This window comes from Centroberyx affinis, unplaced genomic scaffold (genome assembly GCF_046629955.1).
Source record: "Centroberyx affinis isolate AG114_WGS23_722 - 3 ecotype Tasmania unplaced genomic scaffold, CSIRO-AGI_Caff_v1 ptg001070l_1, whole genome shotgun sequence".
Lineage (NCBI taxonomy): Eukaryota > Metazoa > Chordata > Actinopteri > Beryciformes > Berycidae > Centroberyx > Centroberyx affinis.
The window spans coordinates 220,357-237,718 of NW_027279619.1; the positions used below are offsets into that span (position 1 = coordinate 220,357).

At 42.5% G+C, this 17,362-nt stretch overlaps 2 protein-coding genes across 3 annotated transcripts; both read right to left on the bottom strand.

Annotated features, from left to right (window-relative positions):
• Positions 1–5,235: 5,235 nt before the first annotated feature.
• On the bottom strand, positions 5,236–12,127 carry LOC139647268 (zinc finger protein ZFP2-like). 2 transcript variants are annotated; one of them, XM_071523128.1, is made up of 3 exons: positions 11,902–12,127; positions 10,387–11,463; positions 5,236–6,675 (listed from the first exon to the last, which is right to left on the bottom strand). In XM_071523128.1, exons 1-3 carry the CDS (start codon positions 12,089–12,091, stop codon positions 6,188–6,190), a joined length of 1,755 nt encoding a protein of 584 aa, XP_071379229.1. In that variant the 5' UTR covers positions 12,092–12,127; the 3' UTR covers positions 5,236–6,187. The 2 variants fall into 2 exon arrangements, with proteins under 2 accessions (XP_071379229.1, XP_071379230.1); XM_071523129.1 differs by lacking the exons at positions 10,387–11,463; positions 11,902–12,127 and adding an exon at positions 7,687–7,940 and having other exon boundaries at positions 5,236–7,248.
• Positions 12,128–12,877: 750 nt separating this feature from the next.
• On the bottom strand, positions 12,878–17,243 carry mthfd2 (methylenetetrahydrofolate dehydrogenase (NADP+ dependent) 2, methenyltetrahydrofolate cyclohydrolase). Its single transcript, XM_071523131.1, has 8 exons — positions 17,081–17,243; positions 15,136–15,320; positions 14,896–15,018; positions 14,415–14,567; positions 14,200–14,307; positions 14,000–14,092; positions 13,726–13,851; positions 12,878–13,604 (listed from the first exon to the last, which is right to left on the bottom strand). The coding sequence occupies exons 1-8, from the start codon at positions 17,158–17,160 to the stop codon at positions 13,456–13,458; spliced, it is 1,017 nt and encodes a 338-aa protein (XP_071379232.1). The 5' UTR covers positions 17,161–17,243; the 3' UTR covers positions 12,878–13,455.
• Positions 17,244–17,362: the final 119 nt, after the last annotated feature.

Consider the following 17,362-nt stretch of genomic DNA (forward strand, 5'->3'; position numbering starts at 1 on the left):
AATGTAACATAAAAAAAATCCCACATCCAGTTAAAATGAAAGCTTTAAAAAAAAATGCATAACTCCTTGCATAAATACGCAAACAAACAAAGCCTAAGCAAAACTGGGGTCTCAAAATTGCTACGTGTGTAACCAGGAAATTACAAGGTAACATAATAGTTTATACAGCTATAAAAACGTAATTATGTACTGTGGCTTTATGAATGCTGCGGTTCTCAAAATTAGGTCTCTTAGAGAAGCTAAATACCTTTCTGTTAATTTGTTCCCTTTTCCCAGGCCTTTGATTCGGCCACTGTGGTGAGATAAACGTTTATAAATCATGGGGTGAGCGGCTGAGACACTTTCTGAGAGCACACAAGCGTGTCGGGCCAAAATGAATATGGTTTTGATTTGGAGTGCTCGCCAGCGCTCCAGCCAATGCTAATCACCAGGGAAAGCTTGTGAAAACCATGATGGATTTCACAGGCGCGGTTTTGAGCTTGGGGTTTCATCACAAATCCATTTAAGCTTTTATTTAATTTGGTTAAATATACAGAGTCCTTTTTATCTTTTTATGTGTCCGTTTTTGACCCACTAGCCTTGTTGGAAAGTATGATATAGGAGGGGAAATTCCCAGAGGTCCTTGCCAACTTCCTTTTATGAAACTCAAACTCTGCAGTGCGTATGTATCTGTGTGCGTTTCTGTATGTGTGAGAAAGAGAGAGATGCTGATAGACAGAGTCGACAGGCGGTAAAGCCAGACACACTGTCTGAATTTTTGGTCGACACAATGCTAGGGTGGTGTGTTGAAGGAACACTGTTGGCACCAATATGAGAGAACAACAAGGCATGCGGTGGATATCCAGAGGTGACCACTGTCCAGTCCACTTTCCATGTTGTTAACATGGAAACAATTGATTTGCTGGAAAAGCCATGTCAGCCACATAACACAGGCTGTGACAGGCCTCTCCCGCCTGCTGGGCCCAGTGACAGACAGAGAGACAGAATGTTGTTAATGAGACCAAGGAGTCGGCCCTCCGTGGCTTTTCTGACCTGTTCTGTGTAGAGGGGGCCAAATCCAGGAACCCACAGATCACTATGGCTGCGTTCACACCGCAGACCTTAATGCTCAGCTCCAAAGTGCTGCTCATGTCTGATATTTTTGCATGACCGTCCATCTCTATTCTAGGATGTAACCCGTATCCGATGCCAATATTAACTGACAGCGAAAGAGTTCTCATCTGTTTATGTACCAATGTTTGTCCCGCTTATTTTGACCACATTTCGACCACAGTTTTGACTGAATTGAGGCGTCTCCCAAATACCAATCAAGTTGGCTATTTCGCTTTCTTTCCACTGTTGTATCTTGTTGTCTTCCGATGCTAATGCTGGCTCAACCAAGCTGCCGGAGGCACAAAAGGTATGACAGTTGTCTCAGGTGAATGACATAAGATTTACTTATTGTAATGGCTATGCTGCCAAATTCCCATTTGAGTGTTCGCATGTAGGTCACATGCCTTGGGTATCCATGCAGTCCAGACTGGAATTGAAAAAAATGTGACATGCAGCTTTTTGTTGTTCACACTGATTAGAAAACATCACATCCATGAGGGAAAGAAATCAGAATTTGGACACGTTCAGCTGCAGTGCGAGCATAGCCATAACACCAAGACCTGCTGATCAGTCCTTATAAATGAATTCTATGCTTTTCACTTTAAATTTGTAACTGCTTGTCGCAAACAGTTTTAGGGTTAAGGTTATGAAAATACTTCACAGTGTTGCTGCCAACACAACAGTGCTGCACTTTTGCCATGATGCAGGTAGTTTTGAAATGCTTCTTCAGGCGTTGAAAATAGTTGCTTTTGCATTACTATTGGTGCATAGAAGAATCTTAAGGAAATCCTCAACCCCCCCTAAAGCTTAGTGACCTTATACAGTAATGTTTCTGAACCTAGAGAAGATCAAGTATGTGTACCTGTCATATGTGTATTCAGAATTTCTTATTAACTGTTGAATAAACATTTTTATCAAAAAGAAAATGGTTTAAAGAAGAACTTCCTTTTTCATATATAAAATCAGCATAATAGGACACACACAACATAAAGATCAGTTAGAGGTTATGATCAAACTGATTAGATGAATTCATGCTTCAGTTTATAATATACAAAAATCCAAAAGATATTTAGATATCACATACTGTCAGTCTTTCTATAAAGCTCAGTCAAACGAAGATGAAGATAAATCAAAACAGAAACAAAGCCAGTATAGTGGAGCAACAATGTTCCAACAGAGGGCACCATGTTATGATTACAGGTCAGAGCGTTACCCCTTTAGATCTGATGTCATACAATTACAATTACAGACTGGGGCTTTAACTCCTTCAGATCCGATGTCATATTTCCATCTCCATTTCATGCAGTGGATCGGCCCCCTGGCAAGCTTTACACAAGGTCTTACAGCAGATCTGAGAGAGTGAATCCTCTTGTTGGTGTGTGGCATGCACATCTGAACGTGTGTGCATGCCTCATGTGTCCGCGTCTTTCAAACTGACACATCAAGGTGTTATTGCTGGCTGTTATTCTTTTTGTCTCTGTGGTCCGTGGCTAGCAGGAAATGAAGGCAACAACAACAGGAAAGTGTGAGCGAGGCAGAGGAAGGAACAGCTAATTGCATTCCAGAGGCAAGAGCAATACCAGACCATCTGACCACAATCAGCATCCTCTCTCCTTGTTTTGGTTAAAACCCCTTGCATGGTGTGGTCTTGTCAATGAATGAATGCAGGTTGGTAAACAAGACTACACTGCGGCCCACATCTACCTCTTGCTGCAGCACGGGTGAATGAGTCATTGTACAGTGCTTTGTGTTTGTCTCTGTGATTATATTCACGTGTACATACATACATTCAGAGTGTTTGAATGCACCCATGGGTGTGATTCCAATTCCTGGTGACAGGCACCTTGCAGGACAGAGCGAGGCCGGGGGCCCCAGGACCCTCCCACTGACAGCCCCCTGCTGGGGGTCCTAACCCTCGCCTTTCATGTCCGCCAACCCTTGACCCAAGACAACCCAATATCTCTCATTTCCAACAAATTTACCTTTACTCCACTGGTTAACAAAGTCCCAGCAGTTTGTTGTGCCATTTATTTGTCTCCTTAAGTCACAGATCTTGACAAATTTCTTAAACCAATCCAGAAAGTGTCCACATACATTTAAGATGTATTTACGATTATTCAAGAGTTTGACTTATCTATGGAAAATAAGGTTTTTGCATTGATCGTAACCCAACAGTATGTTTGTTTTGCTTCAAAATTCAAAAACATTATCCATGTATACAAACATTTTAACAGCTTTAAAATACATAGAAAACTCAAGTTTAGCTGTCACATACTTTCAGTTGCTATACCAAAAGGTTAATCAATTTGCAAAAATGTCTTCAGGAGAAATGAAACAGTTGTTAAAGTAATAATCTGTGAAATTTTCATATAAAAAAACGTCCCTTTTGCTACCCTCTATTGCCAATTGAATTACCACAATAGTGATTCCACTTATTCCCAGTTCATGAAAGCTGAAATATTTGCTGTTCTAAACACCCAGTGTCAGGTAGGGCTTTCCTGCCACCTACAGAAACTCAAAGTAAACTTCATCAACAGAGTACTGTCGGTGTGGATACAGTACTTGATTGCCCAGTGCAGTGGTAAAACACCACAGCAAAAAGAAACAAATATATATTAATACTAATACTAAGACTAATAATAACCATAATAATAATCATAGAATAGAAAAGTAACAAAAAAAACAAAGAATGGATATTTCAGATTACCATTTTGAACAGAGCTTGTAGTGGGGTAACCATGGTTCCAACAGCAGGACTGGTTGGTCACTGTGGTAAAACATCTGCAGTTTCTGACATCGTACTTCAGCCACTAATATTTGCTGTTCTTGTAACCTGTGGTGAGGTCCCTCACTTGCTTTCCAGAAAATCATACTTTTAACACATTTACTAAGTAAAACAAGCCAATCAAATTAATAAATATTTGCCTGTTTGAAACGGTTTGAAATTGGTGTGTGTGTGTGTGTGTGTGTCTTCATGCTTATGGATTTGTGTGCGTGGTGTGTGTGTGTGTGTGTGTGTGTCTTCATGTGCATGCATTGGTGTGTGTGGTGTGTGAGTGTGGAGGGAAGGGAGAGTGGGGGGGTTTCAAGCAGCTGTGTAAACGCAATCTACAGATGATTTATGAGCCCACCTGTGGACCGCTAATGGACCAAAATGACACCGGGGCCACTGCAGCTCTGGACCGCAGAATGACTCACTGACCCACTGACAGACACACTGACTGACAGACCCAAGCAGGAAAATACACACAGACAGATAGATATACAGTAAAGAGAGGCAGGTACTGTAGGTGGTCTGGACTGACAGACACAGACAATTTCTGCAATTTTGCATGTCTTTTTAATCATTATATATTACCACTGTCTTTCTATGTGTGTGTGCCAAGGAATTAAAGGGGACAGAAGGGGCACAAACCCACAATTAGCTCTGCAGCCAACATCCTTGCAGGAGAAACACAATGAAAACACATTTGGTTTGGAGGCAGAAACGAGCCCTCTCAGGTGGTTAGCTTCAACCACAAGTCAAAGCACATTCAGTGGGCAGGCCGGACTAAAGAGGCTCTCCGCTTTTACCACAGTATGGCAGCCAGTCTAGCTACATTGGCCAATATGGTTTCAGGAAGTCTGTGTTCTGATGTGATGTGACAATAAGTGGTGATGTTGAAATGATTGATCTAACAAGTTAAAAGGGAAGGTTCTGGATTTTTAACCCGTGCCCCAACACACACACACACACACACACACACACACACACACACCCTGTTGGTTTTTGAGATCCTTCCTTCTGATGATTCATGAGTGGTATTTTGCCTCAATGTAGCAAAGAGTTTTCTTTTACTCTGTAATGTAAAGCAAATATTAGGCGTAATGACTGATATGAACACAAGGTGATGCTACACTTCCACTGCTGTGGAGTGATTTGATAAGTTTTGTGTTGGTATGAAATGACAGTAACATTTCTTAATAAACATAATAATAATTTCCACAGTAATATTGACAAACAGTTGTGTCAAGTATAGCACTGCAACTAAGCACACAACAAACGCTACACCAGCTGATTTTACTGATTAACAACTTCATCCAGAAAGGGAGCTAACTGGTGAAGAGTTTGGTTGAAATGAATCTGCGTACATAACTGATGTAGCCGGTGCAGAAGTCCCACAGTTTATTGTTTACTTGCTAAACGACGGCTCTGCTTTGGCTCCATGCCAAAGAGTGTTGGAAGTTACTAAAAATTGTCTAGTTGTTTAAGGGGCAGTACAGTTTTGAGTTACAATCCAGTATAAATTACAATCTGATTCTATCTGATCCTACCATAATTTTTTACAAACTTTTTAATGGCCATTAGTTCTAGATACAAAACTTTCCCCACAAACTTTCCCCTGCTTTCACCAAATATGTCATCAACCTGCTTTGTCAACCCAGGATTTTCTAATCCATCTGTGAGCGCATTCACATAACAAGGGTCGGGTCACATGCAGCATGGACAAATCCAGAGCATCTTATTTAAGATAAGATGAAACCATTTATCCTTGTGAGGAATTACACCACTGCAGCATCAAAAAGTAATAGGATGCAGCAAAGAAAACAAAACAGAATATAAGCACACAACTAGAATGCAAAACTAAAAATATAAACAATTTTATGTAAACGTATGCGACCAACCATTTTAACACATTAAATAGACTTTAACAATGGAACATATGGGGAAAAGTGGATTATGAAAATATATGTCCTCTGAACAACAGACTATTATAATGAATGAATATGAGCAACATGAAAACACTGTAACAGCAAAAAACAACACTGTAGCTGCTACTTGAGGAAAATTGCAGATAGGCCTACTGTAAAAGGGTGAATACACAGGCTAATTACTGCCTCATCATTAAGGTACAGTATAGTCACACTTTTCATTGATAAAATATTGTATCAACACATTGAGATTGTGGAAAGATTTTCTATTCTCTCATGTTCACCCAGGGCTGCACTGATGAAACCTTTCACTTTGTGTGATGTACAGTACACCTATGCGTAGGAATGTAAACACAGAAGTGGGGAAGATTCATATGAACACGACTATTCCTGAACTATTAATTTAAGCAATGGTGCTAACACTAGTATGGACAGTCATGTGTTTCTTGAGGTTTGAGCTGTTGGTGAACCCTTGTCCACAGAAACTGCATCTGTACGGCTTCTCCCCTGTGTGAGTCCTCATGTGTATTATCAGGCCATTTTTTTGAGCAAAAGCTTTCCCGCAAGTGCTGCACGTATGCGGCTTTTCCCCTGTGTGGGTTCTGGTGTGTGATTTCAAAGTGAAGTTGAGAGCAAATCTTTTCCCGCACAAAAGACATTCGTAAGGTTTGTCCCCTGTATGAACTCGGAGGTGCTTTGAGAAAGCTGAGCCGTCGGCAAACTCCTTCCCGCAGTCCACGCAGCTGTAAGGCTTCTCGCCTGTGTGGGTTCTAACATGCAGTCTGAGGTTCGATGCACAGGTGAATCCTTTTCCGCAAATTCTGCATCTGAAAGGCTTTTCCCCCGTGTGGCCTCCCATGTGTCTTTTCAAGTTGGACCTCTGGGTGAACGCTTTCCCACAAGTGTCACATCTGAAAGGCCTTTCACCAGCGTGGCTTCTCATGTGAGTTTTTAAGTTTGCCAAGTACGAAAACTCTTTACTGCAGCTGTTGCATTTGTAAGGTTTGTTGTTTGGTTTAGTTCTAGTTGCTCCTGTGTTCCCAACGCTCAATGTTTTGTAACCTTGGCTCTCAGCTACAGGACAGATATGAGAGAGGAGCTGGCGGTCACTGTCTGGTTCTGGTACTGCAGATCCCTCTCTGTCAGATTCAGATTTGCTCCATTTAAATAAGATGTTGGCTAGAGGCTCTTTCTCTGCTACACTCTGAGTCTGGTAAGGATCTGAATGCACAGACTGATGCTCACTGTGGTCACTTCCATCACAAGTAGGAGTCAACTCAAAGGTATCAGCCTCCTCCTGCAGTAAAGGCTGCTCTCCTTCCTGACTGGTGCAGACATCCTCCTGTTCCTCTTTAATCTGTGGAGGCTCTGGGTCCTCTTGACCCAGAATGAAGTTCCTCTGCCGGTTACAGTGCTGCTGGTCAAGGAGAACCTCCTCATTAACAACAGCCGGCTGTGGGGGGTCTGAAGGAAAGGACAAAGGAAGGGACACTTGATCAAACACATATAAACATACAATGCCAGCATTCAGATGGTATCCAAGTCCTGGGAGCCTGTAGTCAGCTCCGCCAATCATAAGTACTGTATTAACACAAGAGTCAATACAGGTGTTCTGACAATCTGTGCTGCCCGCTCAGGATGAGCTACCAGTAATTCATTACAGCTATTGATGACAATTTCTCGATACTGACAATAAAGTTAAACTCTCTACAAGTTCTAGTACAAAAGTTTTATTCAAAACTATGTAGAAAAATCTGATTTATCTCCTTAGTCTTGCATTGACAACGTCCTCGAACAGCGCCAAATCAGCCATCGTATCGTAACGCACAGTATACGCTCCGCTATAACCTATATTGTGAGCCATAATAGCCTATTGATTGATTTCAACATGATTTGACAAACCTGTCCTGTGTAGCCTTAGCTCAGGCTTCAAAACGATATCCAGCAGCCTGCGCTGACGGTCGATCTCTTCCTCGTACTCCACAACTGTTTTTACAAACACTCCTAATATTTCCTCAGCAGCCGCAGTTAGTCGCTCGTTGACTAATCTTCTCAAACACTCGACTGTAGACATTTCCACTGAATTAGACATGAGATACTTTTTCTAAAGCTTGACCATACTCTTCGTCTCTCACGTGTTGTATGTGTACTTCCGCCGGACTCTATATAACGTTACTCTATTTTATATGGGAAACGTCCCGCTTATTATTTTTAAAGCGTATCTTTCATTGGAAATGCATGACTAACAATATTAATAAAATCAGATACGAGCTTATATTGGATCGTAAAGATTGCATGGTGCGTTTTTACTGGACGGGAGGGATCGCATTGAGGAAACCCCCAACATGCCCGGATGATTTCCCTTCCACCAGCTTCCAGCCCACAATACTTGACAAACACTTGGGCCCTAGTATTGAATGTAATGCCTGATATGAACACAAGGTGGTGCTAGATTTCCACTGCAAAGTCAACCATGTGAAGTGATTTTGTGTAAGACGTTTTGTGTTAGTATGACAGTGTAGAATTTCTAGTGACTTTGATCCATAAGGTCATTACTGCATTTGAAATCAAGAACAGGGGCCACAAAATAAATAAATGCATAAATAAATAAGTCTAACACTGCAATTGAGCCTTTAGCCCCATCATGGACTGTCAACTGCTCTGCAGAGCTTATTATTTTATAACATCTTTAAAACCTCACATTGATTACATTGTTTACATTCTGATTCATCATGCATAATTATTTGCTCCAAACTGACTCTGCTTTGGCAAGTGGAAACTAAATAAGTGGCTATAGCTCAGTGGTTTTTAATCATGTGCCATTGTGACCAAAGAGTATGCAGGTTATACTTACCATTCTAAAATTGCACTCAATAAATTCATGTCTAGCCCTGAGCCGGAAACAGAATAGTTTTTACAAACTTTTTAATGCCCATTAGTTCTAGATCCAAAACTTCCCTCAAACAACAAAGCTGGTCTCACCAAAAACGTTATCAACCTGCTTTGTCAACCCAGGATTTTCTAATCCAGTCATGAACACCTTCACATAACAAGGGTCAGGTTTTGTAACAAATAGTCAATCACACTCAACATGGACAAATCCAGAGCAGTTTATTTAAGATAAGATGAAACCATTTATCCTCATGGGAAATTAGGCCGCTGCATCAGCAAAAAGTAAAAGGATTCAGCAGAGAACAGGAAACAGAATATAAGCACACAACTAGAATATAAAAATAAAAATATAAAAGCATAATAATATAAATAATCGAGGAGTTATGTAAGCATGCCCCTGATAGTCTCTAATTCATAGGAATCTATACAAAATAACAATTAAACATTCAACCAAATAATGAAATAGTAACTGAATATCAAATGGTGTAATGACAAGTTCAAGTCAAGCCTCTACTTACATTTGGGATATACACACAGTTATAGTGAGAGGTCTGGAGGGAACGGGATCTCGGGCCTACCAGGTGGGGCTCATATAACTTCCAATAGAGGTGAAACATGGAGTTGGGAGTGGTGAATGGAGAGAATAAGGAGGGTGGTGACGTGATTTTTAACACCAACAATGAAAAGTTTAAAATGTATCATTATTCATTTATTTTATTTATTATGCTGATGTAGCCGCTTTAAGGTGACCATAGGGCTTCCTGGTGGCCAGTGGTCTTGGGTGCGTACCATGCAACCACGAGGTCCTGGGTTCCAATCTGGCCTGGGACCTTTGTCGCGTATCATCCCCCAGCAGCCAGCTGTATTGCTGTTTTCACCTCTTTTCTAAAGCTTGTTGTCAAAACTCGGACTGACTCAAAGCTCCTCCCAGCCCATTCAGTAGCTTTTCATTTTTTTAAAACAGGCTTGTCTCCTCCCTCGCTGTTTAAAGGCGTCCCTCACCCCCTCCCATTCCTGAAAACAATTCTCGGAATCGGCGGAATCGATGAAGCGAGCGAGTTAACTTGTTAAACTAGTAACCTTGCTTCCTACGTCTTCACTTGTCATTGTGGGACATGTAACTTTCAGCGGTAGAAAGATCTGGCAAAGCGAGACTGGTAACCGGCGACACTTCTCCATAGGTACGTTTAGCGTAGCTATTAGCCTTTATTCACGGTTTGTCCTTAGGGGCCTCCGTAGTCCAGTAGCTTTGCTGTGCTTTATTTACAGATGTGTTGCGGTTTCCGTCACCATCTAGTGGTCGGAAAATCACTTAGTGCAGCTTTAAGCGCAAAGTTATCTCGCTAACCCACTAATCCTGCTTCATGAGACTGAAGCCTCCACTTACATTTGGGATATACACACAGTTCGGAGTGAGGCCTGGAGGGACCGGGATCTCGCTCTAATAGGTCTTACAAACGAGACCATGGAGAAAAAACTTAAACTTCAAATAACAGAACAGATTCCGGAAAATGTTTAGTACCACTTCACATATCAAGCATGAAGAGACTTTTTAATCACTGGTACTCTGTGCAGCATTAGTATGGACAGTCATGTGCTTCTTGAGGTTTGAGCTCTTGGTGAACCCTCGTCCACAGAAACTGCATCTGTACGGCTTCTCCCCTGTATGGGTCATCATGTGTCCCTTCAGGCTTTGTTTTTGAGCAAAACCTTTCCCGCAAGTGCTGCACTTAAACGGCTTCTCCCCTGTATGGGTCCTCATGTGTCCCATCAGGGTTGCAGTTTGAGCAAAAGCTCTCCCGCAAGTGCTGCATTTATACGGCTTTTGCCCTGTGTGGGTTCTGGTGTGCATTTTCAAAGTGATTTTGACAGCAAATCTTTTCCCGCACAAATGACATTCGTAAGGTTTGTCCCCTGTATGAACTCGGAGATGCCTTGTGAAAGTTGAGCCATCGGCAAACTCCTTCCCGCAGTAGACGCAGCTATAAGGCTTCTCGCCTGTGTGAACTCTCATGTGCTTTTTCAAAAGCGCACTAAGGTTGAAGCTTTTCCCACAGGTGTTGCAAGTGTAAGGCTTCTCGCCTGTGTGAATTCTAACATGCGGGGCGATGCTATATCGACTGCTGAACCCTTTTCCGCAAATTCTGCATCTGAAAGGCTTTTCCCCCGTGTGGCATTCCATGTGTTTTTTCAAGTCGGACCTCTGGGTGAACCCTATCCCACAAGTGTCACATCTGAAAGGCCTTTCACCAGCGTGGCTTCTCATGTGAGTTTTTAAGTTTGCCAAGTACGAAAACTCTTTACTGCAGCTGTTGCATTTGTAAGGTTTGTTGTTTGGTTTAGTTCTAGTTGCTCCTGCGTTCCCAACGCTGGATATTTTGTAACCTTGGCTCTCAGCTACAGCACAGTTGTGAGAGAGGAGCTGGCGGTCACTGTCTGGTTCTGGTACTGCAGATCCCTCTCTGTCAGATTCAGATTTGATCCATTTAAATAAGATGTTGGCTAGAGGCTCTTTCTCTGCTACACTCTGAGTCTGGTAAGGATCTGAATGCACAGACTGATGCTCACTGTGGTCACTTCCATCACAAGTAGGAGTCAACTCAAAGGTATCAGCCTCCTCCTGCAGCAAAGGCTGCTCTCCTTCCTGACTGGTGCAGACATCCTCCTGTTCCTCTTTAATCTGTGGAGGCTCTGGGTCCTCTTGACCCAGAATGAAGTTCCTCTGCCGGTTACAGTGCTGCTGGTCAAGGAGAACCTCCTCATTAACAACAGCCGGCTGTGGGGGGTCTAAAGGAAAGGACAAAGGAGGGGACACTTGATCAAACACATATAAACATACAATGCCAGCATTCAGATGGTATCCAAGTCCTGGGAGCCTGTAGTCAGCTCCGCCAATCATAAGTACTGTATTAACACAAGAGTCAATACAGGTGTTCTGACAATCTGTGCTGCCCGCTCAGGATGAGCTACCAGTAATTCATTACAGCTATTGATGACAATTTATCGATACTGACAGTCAAGTAAAACTCTCTACAAGTTCTAGTACAAAAGTTTTATTCAAAACTATGTAGAAAAATCTGATTTCTCTCCTTAGTCTTGCATTGACAACGTCCTCGAACAGCGCCAAATCAGCCATCGTATCGTTACGCACAGTATACGCTCCGCTATAACCTATATTGTGAGCCATAATAGCCTATTGATTGATTTCAACATGATTTGACAAACCTGTCCTGTGTAGCCTTAGCTCAGGCTTCAAAACGATATCCAGCAGCCTGCGCTGACGGTCGATCTCTTCCTCGTACTCCACAACTGTTTTTACAAACACTCCTAATATTTCCTCAGCAGCCGCAGTTAGTCGCTCGTCGACTAATCTTCTCAAACACTCGACTGTAGACATTTCCACTGAAATAGACATGAGATACTCTACGGCAACACAGCTAAAGCTAGACCAGCTAACCGAACTAGCTTTTAGCTCTTCTTTCCTGTTTATACGGAAGTGCGAACGGCTTCAATTTCTTTCCGTATGAAGGTTTGCACATTTTTTAGTTCCTAGCTTGGATCACTCCATACATTAGCATCTCTTCTGTGAAAATGCACAGCAGAAGTTATGACAACCGTTTTCACACATTTTTTCTATAGAAATGTCGGCAGTTTATTATAGAAAATAAAAAAGCCATTAGCCTACATCATAAGTTCATCATAACACATCTCTAAACAGAGGATCCAGTTTGTGAGTGATGCCATTTTGTCAACCAAGTAGGCTACCTAAGTTACCTTCTGTCCTTTACAAGGTACCATCATTTGTTTTAATTTTATGCCACTAATTTTGTAAAAGCAGGTGTCACTTTTTCAGTTGATATTTATCTCATTTTGGAATCAAATGTTCCATATAAGTGGCGGAATTGGTGAAAATAGGCTGTATAGAAATTGTTGGGGGGGGGGGGGGGGGTTTCCTCGTTTTTTGTGAAAAAAAAAAATCCAGATTTTATCCCTCCAGTGTCAACGCAGCTGTATGCAGAATGTGTAACAAATAATCCACCCTAGAGAAGTGATTTATACCTGGGATCAGTGAGTCTGCATGGATCACACATTATGAAGGGAAGGAGAATGAGCAACCAAATTAAAAGGTCACATTTTTACAATGCACAGGAAAAGTGGATCTTTGAGCACTGCTGAACTGCAATAAAAAGCAACAAGAGAACATAGTTGCAATATTTATTTGAAAATTATTTTTACAAAGGCATTTGTGAATCTTTAAATTTAAAGCTTATATAGATAAACATACTTGTTCCTGATGATGTTAGCCCTTAACCCTCTGTACATAAGACTAAAGCATTTGAAGGACATTAAAAGAGACATGCCTCTATCATCCTGCTTTAGTTGCTTGCCAACTTAAAGTTACATACTGTAACCTCTCCCTTGCCTATTTCATTCCTGTTTAAATATTATATTAATGCATAAATATAAATAAAACAAATCAACAATCTTTTCAAGATTCCCTAAAACCCGAAAATACTGCAAAAATACATGGCAAAAGAGAAATACTGAAAAGCCTGTTATATAAATGTGTAAATGCAGGAGTGAAATGTAACAGTCTGGCATGGCCGCTCTTAAAGTTAGGAAAGGTGAACGGCATCAGCAGGAGGAGAACCATAAAGCTATCACCTTTCCGGTCCGTGTCAAGGGTGTTTGCCAAGTTGCTCTGAGTAAAAAATGGAGGGGTGGGGGAGCATGTTGGGGGTGGAATGTGTCACTGTTTCTGGGATTTAGTATGGCCCATTACGAAGCGGCCGCCATGCGGATCCTCTCAGGCGGATTCAGCAGAATGTTCTTAGCCGCCTTGATGGTGTTCTTCATAAGCATTGCCACAGTCATGGGTCCCACTCCTCCAGGCACCGGGGTGATGAAGCTTGCCTTTTGCCTCACACCTACAAATTGACAGAAAAATAATGTTATAGAAATGTGACAACCTAGCATAGCCCTGTAGAAATATAATAACATAACCCAGTAGAAATATAATAATAATCTGCAATGTTCGCTACCACTTACCTTCAAAATCAACATCCCCAACCAGTCTATTTTTGCCAGTGAGTGGGTCCTGTACTCTGTTTATTCCAACGTCAATAACTGCCGCTCCCTCTTTGATCATGTCTGCGGTAATGAGGTTTGGTATCCCTGATAATTAAGGAAACACACAGTACAGTTAGGACACCCAAGAAAACTTACCTACTCATGAAAGATACAATTTTAACACTAAGAATGCTTATGGGTTTGCAGAAAAAAGGGAAACATTGTGACAACAAGCAAAGAGGAAGACACGAACCTGCAGCAGCCACAATGATATCAGCAATTTGTGTGTGCTGGCGAAGTTGCTCCTTTGGAGTGTAACGGTGAGAGATGGTGACGGTGGCATCACCTGCAACAACAAAACTAAAGTTTAATACGTGTTACTCTCTCCGACAAACATGCACAGACAAGCACATGCATACATCTTCATCTTTCAACCCTATCATCGAAACCTACCTCCTGGCCTCTCGTGACGCCCATCCGTATGCAGTAACATTGCGATCGGCATTCCAACATTCTTGGAGCGTCCAGCCACCACAACATTCTTCCCAAGGGTGGGAATACCTGAAGAGGAGAATTTGGAGAGTTAGTCTGGCTAGTTACAGGAGTTATACTGTTTCAGGCAACGTTTCAATCAGTATAAGAGGAAGTAAGGGGGTTACTCTTCTTACCCGTGCGTTTGATAATTTCCCAGACTCCCCAGGGCGTGGCAGGCAGCATGGTGGACTGATCCAGGCACATGCGACCCACATTCACTACGTGGAAGCCATCCACATCCTTGCTAGGGGAAACTGCGTTACAGACTCTGCGCTCATCAATGTGTTCTGTGAAGAGCAAGAGGGGAGTTATGGTCAGGGCAGCATGATCCCAGACAAAATGTCTCGTGCGAGTAAATAAGTTTAAGCCCACACAGGCAACTTATGGCACACATGGCTATTATTGCTTATAACACGCAAACGAACTGGTAACCGAGTCAGAATGCAGATAATATTGTAGACTAAGGAATAAATGGATCATTAAAATAATACTGTTGGTCATAACTGTTTGAAAATTGTTGCTGTTAAATAATGGCCTTCTGGTGTTATATAGTGAAAATGTCAATACTTTAGCAAGAATGAATCTTTCCCTTCCACTCTTCTGATCTTTCTATACCTGGCAGAGGCAACTGGACCAGCAGGCCGTCCACATGGTGGTCTGTGTTGAGTTTGTAGATCAGGTCCAACAGTTCCTCCTCACTGATGTCTGAAGGCTTTAGGATGGTCTCACTGCTGATTCCTGTAGGAGGTTGAAAGCGAGGAAAGTTCAACTCAAGCACAGGTAATCCACTGTTTTGTGTTATAGAGCCATTATCTTTACATTGTGCAAGTAGCGGTGTGCGGGTTTTTTTCTTACCGACATCAGCCGCGGCCCGTGTCTTATTCAGGACGTAGGAGTGACTGGCTGGATTCTCTCCTACAAGAACCACACTAAGATGGGGTCTCCTGTTGCCAGCGGAGACCCAGTCCTCCACGTCGACCCGCGCCTCCTCTCGAATCTGTCGTGCTAGTTTCCTTCCTGAGATGACCACTGCCTCCTGCCTGAGAGTAGGTATGCAAAGAGACAGAGGTCAGAGGACAACTAGCTCATAACTTATAAATTAGCAAGCAGTAATACTCCTACAACACGTACACTTCAAACACTTCAAAGTGAAAAGGGATAAGTTGGCCAGTCTTAAACTAAACCCTTCTAATTTTCTGGATATGGTCCCTTTCACTGCTGTGGGAACAGTGCTCCTGACACCTAAAACCTGTAATACATCTCTGCCATCTAACCCTTGGCAAGCGCCAATTCTAGTCTCCAAAATTAGATACAGTACTGCTCCACCTGACCCAGCCATAAGTTTTTTGGGCACACGTCCTGCGGTGTTATCTTCAATCACACAGCGCTGGTAAACGATAGTCTAAACCGGTAAGAACAAGCAAAGGGGGTCAGAGGAGGTCTTTTGGACGATCCAATGGCTAAGTACAGTCTAAAGTTGGGGGCAACTGGAGGATAGCCATGGAGAGTTCAGATGGCTAAAAATAATTGTAAACGACACTGCTATTACTGCAATTTAAGAAACCTCTTGGATCACTCTGCTTTCAGGACATGCTGGTTGCACTATGTAGATTGGAGTGGTCGGTGGTGCTGCTCCGGTCACATTTCAAAAGCGTAAAAATGATCAGCGCTTATGTAATAGCATGCACAGAGGAGTAATAACTGAAGAGTAATGAGCCATCAACAGTGATGTAACCAGCCCTTCATTCTGCCACAAGTAATTAAACACTCATGGAAAAGTATCACATCCTTGGGCAAAATAGGTTGAGACCATGGGGCCAGTGTACCAGGTTCAGGAGAAAATGTGTTGAGGCCAGGGTTACAGGGCTTGCATTCTGAAAACATCTCAAACTGCAGTCTAACATGCAAACTCAAATACAAAGCTGGTCCAATTGTATAATAAATATCCCGGGTCTGTGAAGTACAACTGCCCCAAGCACCTCCCCAAATAAAAGGCTAAGAAGAGAGTTGATTGTGGCGGTTTCACAATAATGTGATGTTTCCAGATCTAATTCACCCATTCGGTTAGTATTGAAAGTTTTATCTACGAGGTGATATTTGGTAATTTAAGCTATGTGTGGTATAAGAGAGCTTTCTATCCTCTGTCCTCTGTCCTCTGTGCTTCTGATGCACATCATGTGCAGAGGGCTCATGAGGTTTGTGTTTTTAGGCGATGTGCGGAGCATTAGCTAACTATCTCAATCATGAAGCTCATGCTGCAGCACGTTTCAAATAGAAAAACCTGCACGGGATGCAGCAAATTTTCCATCAGCATAATGGCATGTCTTCAAAGAGACATTAACTGCGATGCACGCGCTCGCAGTTTGCTATCTGAATAATGGCGCGTCTTCCAGAAGAGGATGACTACAATGCACGAGTCTCTTGTGTATTGATCAATACCTCCAGCTGCCCCAGGAGGAGCTGAAAAACCAGCTCCACCACTCCTGGCTGGAGTGCAAGCACCCACAGCTATTTCATCAGCCACCCAGCCGCTGCAATGTTACCGGCATAACGCTAGGGGCGCACGGAAATGTGATCAACTGCGGATATTTAGGACGCTACAATCCATCACTTTTACTGCCACATCTTAAAACACACAACCCGATACATTTACATGTCAGGGAAAGCAGGTAAATACTGAGCGGCATTCTAAAAGGAATATCTGAATCCCTTCTTAAGGAAAGAAAACACCTAGTGCCTCGTAAAGTGCCTTTACATTCAACAGTACAGTGTAGAATTAATAGTTGGTGGTCACACTCACCTCGATGCGGACATGTGTAGGCTACAGACTTGATGCTGCGTGTGTTGGCACAGTTTTCTAAGAGCCCTGAGCGTTGCCATCCTGATCAGCTGTGAGAAGAAGAAACCGCGGCGGGGTTATGAAATGGGCACGGAAAACCACCGGGGCTGACAGAGCTATGCATGTAAAGAACTCAATGTGCAGAAAGGTTTTTATAGCTCTTCCCCTTCCCCTTCCCCTTCCCCTTCCCCTCCCGCATGTTATCTACGTCAGTATCTTCCTCGGCCACGCCTCCTAATGGTT